Genomic DNA, 14,150 nt, shown 5'->3' with positions numbered 1-14,150 from the left:
GTGAGGTGATACAGGCTGCAGTACTTTCATTATGTTGTTGTCACCCCACTCTGAAATTCTACCTCCAGTCAGTGCTGTTCATGTCCAGTTGATGAGAGCAAGTCATCTGAAGTAAAACTCAGACAGAGTAAGGTGATGCTAGTAGGTTGAGGGGAGCAAACGGAAGATATTTGGGAGGATCCCCAACATTCTGAGATGGAACTTCTCCCCTTCTATGTCAGAATAATTTCAACCCTGTCATTCTGACATAGCCATGTGAGGGGATCCTCACAGATTTTTTTTCTCTCCACAGGCCCTCTCTTGTGGATTTTTTTAAACCAAAAAAGTAGTAATCTGGGTGAAGAAATTTAGGGCTGCTCCCTCTGGACTATATAGGAAAACTTACAATACAAAATTCCTTTGGAGTCTTTTTTATTTCAACATTTTTTATTTTTTCAAGAAAAATAGAAAAACATCATAGGAAAACACAGTGCAATAAGCAAACCTTTAAACTGGTGTATCCTTATTTTCAACCTCAAGGCAAAAAGAACACATACAAAAGAGTCCATGGTTGGAATTTCAAAAATGCTTAACCTTGGTTTAACTCTGCTCCCACTGCAATCAAGGGGAGTTTTACTAATGAGTTGATAACAGCAGAGTGAGGCAAATGAAAACCTCAGCCATATTGCTTTCTGCTTTTAATTCCCTTCACACAGGAAAGTCTGTGTATACAGTGTATAGTGTTTAGAAATGGAATTATGATATTATTACTATTTCTTATTAATAACATAGTTACAATTTAAGTTCTCTTTTGTCCTAGGTTTGTCACCATCTACCACAGTGGAGCCCAAATTCTGAGTATAACTTTGCTGAAAATAATAAATATTAAATATGATAATAAAAGGAAAACATATCACAGTCCCACTTGCTTGTACTGAAGATTTTAGGGTTATCACATTATGACAGTTTTTTATTCCACTTTATGTTAGGGTGAGCTGTCAATGAGATAAAAGATGATGAGCCCTTAAATTTGTGGTAAGCTGGTGGCAGATATAGGAAGTTCCTTTACAATCACCTCACCCTTTCTTAGTCTGCTGACTTCTCCCACTGGCCGTTCTGCTATTGAGAGCCATGTTAAATAACCTTTGGAAAAAAACTTTAGACTGTTTTTACCAAACCCACTGGTATTCTTCACTGGCATGTGATATCGCATGTACTTCCAGAATTGTTTGTTTGGTGAGGAAGCATTAGAAGATTTCCAGGTAACAACTGGTAAAATTTTAAGAGCTTTCTTCACTAGCGGAGGTAAAGACTCAGGCTCTTGGAACGATTTGTACTTAATTAAAATCAGTTTTATCATGTCATCTTCCAAAGCACAGTTCACCGCTGCCTGCAGTTCAAAGATGCTGGGTCCGTTGACATAGCCAGGGCTCAAGATAATTATAACTCGCCTGCTTTGCTTAATAGCTGTTACGATATCATCAGTGTAAGCTGAAAAAGAAACAATGATTAGTGCTAGCTTACACTTCGGCCTTTTCAGACTCAAGCACCAAAAACATTAAAAAATTTAAATATAATCCTGTTAACAACTACATAAATGCAGCCAACATTGGAGGAAAATAAAACTGTTTAACAGCACATAGCAATGGCACTTACACTGTAGGAAGAATAGAACATGACTGAAACTACAGGAGCATTTAGAAAGTCAATACCAAATACACAGTTTAGACAAATGATTTTTCTCTTTAATTATAAGTAGAATTTAGATCGCTTCTTTTTAAGCCAAATTCCTCAGTGGAGATGTGTCTTCTATGACAGTGAAGCATTTGACCCAGTATTTCTGCAGTAATTTTATTTTTTATTGAAAAAAAGTGGCATCCAACAGATAGCAGAACATACCCAATACATTATAAAAACATATTTAATGTGGACAAATGATTAATTTGTGATATATATATATATATTGAAAAAAAGTGGCATCCAACAGAAAGCAGAACATACCCAATACATTATAAAAACATATTTAATGTGGACAAATGATTAATTTGTGATATATATATATATATATATATGTATATTTAGAAATGGATGGGAGACTAATAAAAGCTGGTTGAAAAACAGTTATTATTATTCCATGGAAAACTCAGAGATTTCAAAATTTTGTGTAATCCCAAATGAGAATGAACTATCAAAATCTCAAATTTTTATGTGCAGTGAAATATTCCAAAATATTTTATTTTGTCTTTACATTGTAATCTTTATACTATCTAACATATAAAATAAAAGTCTACATATTTCGACTTTTACATATTATATCTATTGTATATTTGAGAGAGTTTGTGCATCTGTCTGTCTGTTCATCCATCCATCTGTGAGTCCATTTGTTCAAGAACTCCTCCTAAATGGTAAGAGCTAGAACCACCAAATTTATATGCTGCTTCCTCTAATCATAAATTAAAGCACACTAAGGATTTGGTTGTGCCAAAGCAATGGGATGTGCTTGGAATTTGATTGTTTCTTATAAAATAGAAAGGGGAGGGGAGGGCTGGTAGTAGGGACAGATACACTGAAGAATGACCACAGGAGCCAGAAAAGGGCCAGAGATGGGGACCAGGATAGCTATAATGGCATTGGGCCAGAAGGGGGCAAGAATGGAGAAAGGGACAGCTATCTACTATATATTTCATAGAGTTTGTTTGTGTATCTGTTTGTGTGTCTATCTGTCCCCCAGCTGAGGGACATGCACCCCTCCCCCAGTTGTGCCCGCTTGAGGTACAAGCGGCTTTTCACCTGGCCCCAAGCTGCTGTGGTGAGAGAGGGTGGGTTTGGTCTATACTGAAATCCTCATCCCCAGCCCCAGCCCAGCATAATAATTTAAATGAAGAAAAACAAAATGTATCTGAGTTAAGGACCTGAATAACACCAGGTAAATCTTCAGGTAAATATACAAAAAGGTAAAATGAGAAACTCAAAATGCACTATTTCAACCTTACTAAAATGAAATGTTTAAATAATTTCCCATTGAAATTTTTGACAAAAACCAAACTTTTTGAATTCATCTAATCAGCATTTTCCAATGGAGAACTGTTCCACTAGAAAATATATGACAAGCTCTAGCTTCACTATCAAGCAAATCTTAAAAATGCTTATACAAAAAATGTATTAGTCCTTTAAGAAAAGTTGAAAAAGAACTTGGCTCCACCCTTCATGTGCCTCCAGTGACCACACAGACATTCTGCGTGAATAGGATGTCTTAGGCCATGTCGACATGTACAGTGCTACAGTTGCACCGCTAACGCACATCTGGTGAAGGCTCTGTATGCCAATGGGAGAGAGCTCTGTTGTCAACATTTACCCCTCCCACACAGACACCTCTTAAGTGACATAAGCTATGATGGTGGAAGAAGGTCTTCTATTGACACGGCATTGTGCACACTAGCACTTGTGTCAGTGTAACTTACACTGGTGGAATATTCTTGTCAGCAAGGGTGTGTCTAGACTACATGCCTCCTTCGACGGAGGCATGTAGATTAGCCAGATCGGAAGAGGGAAATGAAGCCGCGATTAAAATAATCGCGGCTTCATTTAAATTTAAATGGCTGCCCCGATCTGCCGATCAGCTGTTTGTCGGCAGATCGGGGGAGTCTGGACGCGATGCCCCGACAAAGAAGCCTTTCTTCATCGACACAGGTAAGCCTGGTTTCACGAGGCTTACCTGTGTCGATGAAGAAAGGCTTCTTTGTTGGGGCATCGCGTCCAGACTCCCCCGATCTGCCGACAAACAGCTGATCGGCAGATCGGGGCAGCCATTTAAATTTAAATGAAGCCGCGATTATTTTAATCGCGGCTTCATTTCCCTCTTCCGATCTGGCTAATCTACATGCCTCCGTCGAAGGAGGCATGTAGTCTAGACACACCCCATAGGTGGCAGTATAGACATACCCTTAGACTCTAAGGGTACGTCTAGACTACATGGCTCCGTCGACGGAGCCATGTAGATTTGTTTGTTCGGCAAAGGGAAATGAAGCCATAATTTAAATAATTGCGGCTTCATTTAAATTTAAATGGCTGCCCCGCTCTGCTGATCAGCTGTTTGTCGGCAGATCGGGGCAGTCTGGACGCTCCCCTGTCGACATGAAAGCCCTTTATTGACCTTCCAGGTAAACCTCATCCTACGAGGCATAACGGGGAGGTCGATAAAGGGCTTTCAGGTTGGCACGGAAGCATCCAGACTAGTGCGCTGAGCCGACAAAGAGCTGATCAGCTGTTTGTTGGCTCAGCGTGGCAGCCATTTAAATTTAAATGAAGCCGTGATTATTTAAATCGCGGCTTCATTTCCCTCTGCCGATCAGCCTAATCTACATGACTCCATCGACGGAGCCATGTAGTTTAGACACACCCTAGGGGTGTGATCCAATGAGATGAGCAGAACCGCCATGACCAAATCACATGGTTGTCATTTTTTATGAATAATGCTTTTGAAAATTAAATTCAATTGGAGCAAAGAGGTGTCTCCTGATGTTTTCCACAAATCATGTGGGACCTTACCTCCTCCTGGAAGAATGTCCCTGTCAAGAAGACACAGTTTGTATCCATGTTTGTTTTCCAAGACCTCCAGAAGGACCTCCAGAGCAAACTGTTCCTCATTAAGACAAGTAGAATCACTTCCAAAGGAGTCTTGTTTTGCATAGGACACAAATGCATCAAATTCTTTGCAATCTAAAAAAGGAAAGTACAATTAAAAATCTGCCAGGCATTTAATCTAGCTAAGTTATTTCTGAAGTACCCTATCACTTTAGATCGTGCTAAATTCTCATTATAGTCACAGCATCTAAATTATTAATTTAACCAAATATACTTGATTAAGAGAAAACAATTGTCAAATCATGTAATGGAGTCAGTCCATTAATTCATGATCAGTCCTGCTTCTTTATTTCCTTGCAGCTTTTATTGACATTCACAGCCAGATGCAAAGAGATGGCAAATCAGACCTTTACTTAAGTTTCAGAAAGCATGCAGAAAACAAGTCACATTTTTTTGCTGTAGTTGAAGCTCTGGCCCTTGCCCACTAAATTACATATTTTAGAGATATTGTCAAATTTACTGCTCTGTGCTGTAGTCAGCTTTTATGTCTCATTTATATCACATAAAAGGGTAAGGCTACTCAAGAAAAGCATGACCATTTCCAGTGCACAAGCTGCTTGTGAAATGCAGTGCATTTTATTGAAAGTAAAAACCCATCTCTTTTACACACCATGTTGTCATAAAAATGCATGCATTATTTAATACAATACTATAAAAATCCAGGTTTGATAAATAGAGATGGGTCACAGTTCAGGTCAGGTCCACTTCCTGGGTTCTTGATCTGTCCCATTAAAGATAGAGTGGAGCTGTGGATTTCAAATTCAGACCCAAATTTGCCCAGGCTTTGATAAAGTTTGGATCTCCATTCTAGTTTGGACTCATCTTTGGCTATTGTGACACACAGATATATTTTTATTTTAAATCAAAATATAAGTATTTCTATTTTAAAAACAAACTTTTGAGGAGTAAAGAGATGAAGCAATTAATGATGAAATATGGACAAGGAAGTAGTGGATGTTGGGGACACCCAGGGGCAGCTGTGAACTGACTGTATTGCCTAGTATTCAGAACAAAAGTACTGGATGGGGCTCAGTTCTGCAAGGTGCTGGTTTCATTAAAGTCTATGGAATGGCTCACATGCTTAAAAATAAACATGCACATAAGTGCATTACTGAATTAAGGCAAGTGTGCTTAGCACCTTGCAGTACTATAAGAAAGGTTATTGTTGCTAATCTGTGCTTATGTTTCTTATGTGATCTAGAACAGGTCATTTGTCCTAAGTGAGGCACAGCCAGTATCACTAAAACTCTGTATCTGGATGTAAGTTCAGTTTGTGAAACTACATCTAAGTTCATCATGTTCAGAAAAGTATGCATGTAAAAAAATATAAGCATGTAAATTTCATCTCACAGATTTGGAGGGTGAGTTATGGTCCCTTTGTAAACCTTAAATACTAAGAAATACAATAATGGTAAAAATAAAAAACAACAAATAGTCTGGTAGCATTTTAAAGACTAACAAAACATGTAGATAGTAACATGAGCTTTTGTGGGCACAGCCCACTTCTTCAGATGCCCAGAGTGTTGGATGTCCAGAACTAAAATAAATAGGGCAGAAGGGGGGGGGGAGGAAGGAGGAGAAGGAAAAAAATGGGAGGAGGGGGGAAACAAGAAGAGGCAGTGGGTATAAAAATATCAAGGGGAAAGCTGAGCTGGAATGTAACAGGAAAAACAAATAGTCTATAAGCACCTAAAGACTGGATAGTCAAAATCTGTCCTACCTCGAGGACTCTCCTTCTGCCCCACTACTCCTATGAAAATGATTCAGTTCTGTGGGAATCTGGAATCCTATTTTCGCTGCCTCCGCCTGAAGGAATACTTCCAGCACACCGATGTACGACACACTGATCTTTCTGCTCTCCCCCACCGATCCCACAAGAGGATAGCTTCTATGTGGACCCCCCACTAACTGTCGTAACAAGAGTCTTGATTTCTACATCAACTGCTTCCGCAAACATGCTTGAACTGACATTGTCAGCAAACAACAACATATAACATACAACCTCGGTCATGCAGAACGCAATGCTATATACAGCCTCAAAAACAATCCTAACATCATAATCAAAGAGGCTGACAAAGGAAGTGCTGTAGTCATCATGAGCAGGACAGACAATGAACAGGAGGCAACCAGACAACTCACCATTACCAGATTCTACAAGTCTCTCTCCTGGGATCCCACTAAAGAATACCAAAAAAAACCTTGAAACAACTGCTCATGAAGCAACCTGATGCTGCTCAGGAACAAATTTACACTAACACCCCTTCCTAATCCCCGACTGGGAGCTTTCTATCTGCTACCCAAGATATACAAACCTGGAAAACATGGACGACCCATCATCTCCAGCACTGGCACCATACAACAGGATTATCTGGCTATATTGACTCCCTCCTCAGACCCTATGCTACCAGCACTCCTAGCTACCTCCACGACACTACTGACTTCCTGAGGAAACTTTAAAACATAAGTAATCTACCTGAAAATACCATCATAGCCACTATGGATGTAGAAGCCCTTTACACCAACATTCCCACATGAAGAGGGATTACTGGCCATCAGGAACACCATCCCCAATAACAGCACTGCACACCTAGTTACAGAGCTCTGCGACTTTGTCCTCACCCATAACTACTTCCGTTTTGGAAACAATTTGTATCTTCAAGTCAGCGGCACAGCCATGGGCACCCGCATGGCACCACAATATGCCAACATCTTTATGGTTGACCCCGAACAACGTTTCCTCAGCTCCCGCCCCCAACACCCCTACTTTACTTAGGCTACATCAATGACATCTTCATCATATGGACCCATGGAAAAGAGACTTTTGAAGAATTTCACAAGGATTTCAACAACTTCCGCCCCACCATCAACTTTAGCCTGGACCAGTTCCACAGGAAATCCACTTCCTGGACACTACAGTAATGGACAAAATAATGGACAAATTTTCACCTCCCTATACCGGAAACCCACCGACCACTACACTTACCTTCATGCCTCTAGCTTCTAGCCCAGACACATTTCTCAATCTATTGTATACAGCCAAGCCCTAAGATACAACCAGATTTGCTCCAATCCCACAGATAGGGACATACACCTACAGGATCTATATAAAGTATTCCTAAAACTGAAATACCCACCTGCAGAAGTAAAAAAACAGATTGACAGAGCCAAAAAAAGTACCCAGACATGAACTACTTCAAGACAGACCCAAAAGAGAAAAAAACAGAAGTCCACTTGTCATTACCTACAGTCCACAACTTAAACCCCTCCAATGCATTATGCACAATCTATCTAGGAAAATGATCCCTCACTCTCAGGCTACCTCTACACTGCTGGTTTTGCCAGCAGTGAGTAGGCAAATGAGGCTTGGATTAGCATACTGCCATACCTCATTTTCATAATTTATGTACGTCAGTTTTGCACAAAGGGTTTTTGTGGACAAAAAGTAGTGTGGATGTAGGTTTTTTGAGCAAAAAAACCCCCATTTTCCGCAAGATAGGTAAACCTCCTTTTTTGGAGCATAAAGATCTTGTGGACAATGGGGGTTTTGCGCAAAAAACCCATGTCCACACTACATTTTTTTCCACAAAAACCCTTTGTGTAAAAATGGCGTGCATACATGATGCAAATGAGGCATGGCTGTATGCTAGTCCATGCCTCATTTGCATACTCACTGCCAGCAAAACCAGCAGTGTAGACGTACCCTCAGAGGCTTTGGGGGAAAGGCCTATTGTCACTTACAGACAACCCTTCAACCTGAAAAAAATTCTCTTCAGTAACCATGCTACACAGCTACATCATAAACATCCAGGAACCCAGCCTTGCAATCAGCCCTAATGCCAACTCTGCCCACATATCTATACAAGCAAATTCATCACTGGAGCCAACCACATAAGCCACCAAATCAGAGGTTCACTTAACTGCACATCCAGGAATGTAATCTATGCCATCAAATGCCAACAATGCCCCACTGCGATATATATTGGACAAACTGGACAGTCCCTACGGGAAAAATTAATGGACACAAACGAGATATCTGTAAAGGGAACATACAAAAACCTGCTGGGGAACACTTCAATCTGCCTGGGCACTCATTAACAGATTTTCAAGTGGCTGTTTTGTTACAGATAAATTCCACAAGCCAAATACAAAGGGAAGGACTAGGAGGACAATTTATTCACAAGTTTGATACTCATGCTAATGGATTAAATAAAGGTGGCTGGGACATTACCAACCTACCAAACAATGAAGATGTCAATGGTTCTTTTTCTGTATAGTATCTGGTGTTAGTACTCTTCCTTTTCTAGTGCAAACTAATGGTTCTTATCTGCCTCTTTTGACTATCCAGTCTTTAGGTGCTTATAGATTATTTGTTTTTCCTGTTACATTCCAGCTCAGCTTTCCCCTTGATATTTGTATACCCACTGCCTCTTCTTGTTTCCCTCTCTCCCATTTTTTTCCTTCCCCCCGCTTCTTCCCTATTTATTTTAGTTCTGAACATCCAACACTCTGGTCATCTGAAGAAGTGGGCTGTGCCCACGAAAGCTGATGATACCATCTACATGTTTTGTTAGTCTTTAAAGTGTTAAGTTTATCCTGTACAGACTAACTCAGCTACCCCATGAAAATAATGGTAAAGAATCCTTTGCACTAAAAGTCTGCATTTTCTCATTTCACCAGTGGAGGTCACTGTAGCCATATTATAAATCATTGGTGGTAGTTGAATTGTTATGATAGCAACTGAGATAAGGGTCGTACCCAAAGGACTGAAAGTGAACAACCCATTAAGATCAACATACTGTACTGGCTACAGTGAGAGACTCTGCTTCACGCTATCCAATTAAGGAACCACCTGATTGGTGGGGTTGCAACTTCTTTGGAGGATAGGGACATAATTCAAAATGACCTTAGCAAGTTAGAGAAATGGTCAGAGGTAAACAGGATGAGGTTTAATAAAGAGAAATGCAAAGTGCTCCACTTAGGAAGGAACAATCAGTTCCATACATACAAGATGGGAAGCGACTGTCTAGGAAGGAGCATGGCGGAAAGGGATCTAGGGGTCATAGTGGACCACAAGTTGAATATGAGTCAACAGTGTGATGCTGTTGCAAAAAAAGCAAATATGATTCTAGGTTGTATCAACAGGTGTGTTGTAAGCAAAACTTGTGAAGTCATTCTGCCGCTCTACTCTGCACTAGTTAGGCCTCAGCTGGAGTACTGTGTCCAGTTCTGGGCGCCACATTTCAAGAAAGATGTGGAGAAATTGGAAAGGGTACAGAGAAGAGCGACAAGAATGATTAAAGGTTTAGAGAACATGACCTATGAAGCCAGGCTTCATGAACTGGGCTTGTTTAGTTTGGAAAAAAGAAGATTAAGGGGGGACATGATAGCGGTTTTCAAATATCTAAAAGGGTGTCACAAGGAGGAAGGAGAAAATTTGTTCCTCTTGGTTACTGAGTACAGGACAAGGAGTAATGGGCTTAAAGTGCAGCAGGGGAGGTTTAGATTGGACATTAGGAAAAAATTCCTAACTGTCAGGGTGGTCAAATATTGGAATAAATTGCCAAGGGAGGTGGTAGAATCTCCCTCTCTGGAGATATTTAAGAACAGGTTAGATAGACATCTGTCAGGGATGGTGTAGACGGAGCTTGGTCCTGCCTTGAGGGCGGGGGGCTGGACTCGATGACCTTTCAAGGTCCCTTCCAGTCCTATTATTCTATGATTCTATGATTCTATGATCTCAGCCGCGCTGAACACTATGCTATCCAGAGTCTCAAAAACAACCCGGACATTATAATCAAACCACCTGACAAAGGTGGTGCTGTGGTCATTATGAATAAGTCCAACTATGACCAGGAAGCAACTAGACAACTCTCCAGTACCACATTTTACAAGCCTTTCTCCTCTGATCCTACTTCAGAATACCAAAAGAAACTACACTATCTCCTTAAAGAACTCCCTTCCTCTTCTCGGGACCAAATCCACACAAAAACACTTTCTGAACCCCAACCAGGATTGTTCTATCTGCTTCCCAAAATCCATAAACCTGGACACCCCGGACATCTCAGGTATCGGCATGCTCACTACTGGATTATCCAGCTATGTAGACTCTCTTCTCAAACCCTATGCAACCAACACTCCCAGCTATCTCCAAGATACTACTGACTTCCTGAGAAAACTACAAAACATCGATAACCCCCTGATAACGCCATCCTTGCTACCATGGATGTAGAAGCTCTCTACACCAACATCCCACATGAAGACAGATTACAAGCAATTAGAAACACTATCCCACAGGATACCACTGCCAATCTGGTAGCAAACCTATGTAACTTTGTTCTCACCCACAATTATTTCCAATTTGGGGACAACTTATACCTCCAGATCAGCGGCACAGCCATGGGTACCTGCGTGGCCTCACAGTACACTAATATCTTTATGGCTGACTTAGAACAACGTTTTCTCAGATCCCGTCCCCTTTTGCCCCTTCTCCACTTACTACATTGATGACATCTTTATGATCTGGATCCATGGCCAAGAAACACTGGATGCATTCCACAGAGACTTTAACAACCTACACCCCACCACCAAGCTCAGCCTGGACCATTCTACACGAGAGATCCATTTCCTGGACACCACAGTACAAATCACCAATGGTAAATTAGATACCACTCTCTACAGAAAACCCACTGACTCCTACAGTCACCTACATGCCTCCAGCTCCCATCCAGGACGCACCATATGATCCATCGTCTATAGCAAGCCCTTAGAGCATCTGCTCTAATCCCACTGACAGAGACCAGAAACTTTGGGATCTCTGCCAAGCATTTATAAACCTCAATTACCCACCCAGAGAAATAAAAAAACAAATTGAAAGAGCCAGACGGATACCCAGAAACCATCTACTTCAAGACAGACCCAAGAAAACCAACAATAGAACACCACTTGTCATCACCTATAGCCCCCAACTGAAACCCGTCCAACACATTATCAATAAACTACAACCTATACTGGAACAGGATACTACCCTTCGAGAGGCTCTGGGAGACAGACCCATAGTCTCCTATAGACAACCACCTACGCTCAGGATGATTCTTACCAACAACCACAGGACATACCACACTAATACCAACCCTGGAACTTTCCCTTGTAACAAACCCCGGTGCCAGCTTTGTCCACATATTTACTCTGCTTACACCATTATTGGACCTAACCATGCCAGTTACAAGATCAAGAACACATATTTCTGTTCATCCAGAAATATAATTTATGCCATCATGTGCTTAAAGTGTCCGTCTGCTATATACATTGGACAAACGTCTCAGACACTTCGCCAAAGAATCAATGCACATAAAACAGACATCAGGCTCTCTCACAGAGAGAAAACTGCTGCTTGCCATTTTAACCAGACTGACCATTCTCTCAATGACTTTAAAACTTGCATATTGCTTCAAAGAGATTTTAACACAAGACTTCAAAGAGAAGCCTCAGAAATGTCGTTCACGCTTAAATTTGACACTACGTATGGGTCTTAACAAAGATGCTAATTATCTCACCAATTACAAAGATAGCTTCCCCAATTATCACCCCTAATGTCATTACCTCACAGACACTAACCTTCCCTCCTCACCCTCCTTTGTTCTTATATCTGATTCATCAATTTTATATGTGTTCACTTTTTTTTTATTGTATCTCTTTGGTATATATGGTTGTGCCAATTTCCTACCAGATATTGATCTGAGGAAGTGGGTCTGGCCCACAAAAGCTCATCACCTAATAAACCATCTTGTTAGTCTTTAAAATGCTGCATAGTCCTGTCTTTTGTTTCAGCTAGACCAGACTAAACACGGCTGCATCTCTATCACGATACTATGGTAAGCACACTACAAACGGTCTCTGGGCCAAAGAGCTTGCAATCTAAATGGAAAAACAAAGAGTTGCTAGGAAGAGATATAAGGTACAAGCAAAGTGATCAGGCTGATGATTGGCAAACATCACATTTGTGACGCAGTATCGTGGGGGAATTTTGGAGTGTCAACAAATGAAATGAGAGGAGACTGTGCCTAGTGATGGAAAGAATAGGAAAATGGAAGAGAGAGAGCATGTAGGGCAGGAAAAGAATGGTGGAGTGACTGTAAGGGACAGTGGGAATAATCAGTCAGTAACTAGATACAGAAATAATGCTTTACCTCTCCAGGAGTCAACACCTCTTTATCCCAGGAATGGACTGGGATCACTTTTCTAAAGAGTAATTCATTAATTGCCCTTTGAATATACTCGCTTGAATTCAGGGCCAGGTGTGTTTCAGAAAAAAGCCTTGATGGTAGAAACCACCAGATTGCTCCACCGCAAATTAGCTTTGTAAGCAATCTGAGGCAGGAAGAGACACTTCCTACACATTTTTACAGACTGTAGCACTTGGGAGCCCCACTCTGGTGGAGGCCTGGGGTTGCTATTGAAATATTCATGAACAGAATTTGATTACTATGACCAACATGTATTTCTTTAGAGAAAAAAATATAAATATTTCCAATAAGTGCCCTTGTAAGTTGATTTATCAAGTAACATTGTCTCACTCCTTGGTTATATTCATGAGAAATCATGTTGATTAAATAGGCAAATAAATGATTAGATGTCTCTATTTCCTCACTCTGATAATCTACTGGTTTAATCTGAGGTTAAGTTAGGAAATGGTGTGAGAACCTCTTTTTAAAATAAGGGAAACACCTCACTCCTCTGTCTACGGGGTTTTGTCTCCTACTCTGATTTTCCCCGGTTAAATGATTGATACTGTAAATCGCTCATTGTAAGACTTAGTCAGTAAATATGTACTGGCCCACGTGTTCCAGTTTCTCTAAGACCCTGAGTCAAAGACCACTGAAGTCAATGGAAAGTCACCCCAATATGATTTAACACATTTAAGTAAAGGGTTAGCAAATATTTCAAACAACAATTTAAAAAGTTGAATTAAAAAAACTCTCTGTCATAGTTCTATTTTTCTTACCTCCAATAGTTTCATCCTTGGCCAAGTAATTTCGATACACCAGCACTATTTCGATCCAATGCTGGTAAACAAACGCACTGCCCAACAAGAGTCCAACTAGAAGTGCAATCACACTAGGCAATATGTATTTGAAAAGTGCTGTAAGAACAAAATTATTGCTGTTAAAATGCAATGTTTACAAAAAACCCTGACATTTACAAGATATGCTAATGCTAGGGATGGGGACTAAGCTGACTGACAAGATTTGCTCCTGCCCACTGCCAAACGTTAAAGAAGTGTGGTCATTTGCATGAGAAGTGCATGCTGAGGATTCTTCTAGTGTTTGCAATGCTTGCCGAGCCACCCAACGGCAGTTTCATCCCCAGAATGAAGGACCTTAATGCCACCATGAAATCTAGTCCCCTGACACTAGTTGACAATATGCACCGTTGACTGATGGAAACCACTTGAACAAAGTGGGTTGTCTCACAGACTGCACATGCAGAGCTTGGCTGCACATATATCCTGGCGAGTTTGGAACCTGTTC

At 40.7% G+C, this 14,150-nt stretch overlaps 1 protein-coding gene across 2 annotated transcripts in view; it reads right to left on the bottom strand.

Annotated features, from left to right (window-relative positions):
* Positions 1–447: 447 nt before the first annotated feature.
* The window catches only part of IL18RAP (interleukin 18 receptor accessory protein), a 44,853-nt gene continuing 31,150 nt past the window's right edge, over positions 448–14,150 (bottom strand). For both annotated transcript variants that reach the window (XM_075917392.2, XM_089775388.1), the window contains 3 exons: positions 13,625–13,762; positions 4,528–4,698; positions 448–1,470 (listed from right to left, as the gene is read on the bottom strand). In XM_075917392.2, coding sequence (XP_075773507.2) covers positions 1,004–1,470; positions 4,528–4,698; positions 13,625–13,762 — 776 coding nt within the window. In that variant the 3' untranslated portion in view covers positions 448–1,003. The remainder of the gene's footprint in view (positions 1,471–4,527; positions 4,699–13,624; positions 13,763–14,150) is intronic.

The sequence above is a fragment of the Pelodiscus sinensis genome, chromosome 1 (assembly GCF_052426305.1).
Source record: "Pelodiscus sinensis isolate ZL-2025 chromosome 1, ASM5242630v1, whole genome shotgun sequence".
Lineage (NCBI taxonomy): Eukaryota > Metazoa > Chordata > Testudines > Trionychidae > Pelodiscus > Pelodiscus sinensis.
This window is presented reverse-complemented; position numbering and strand designations above follow the sequence as displayed.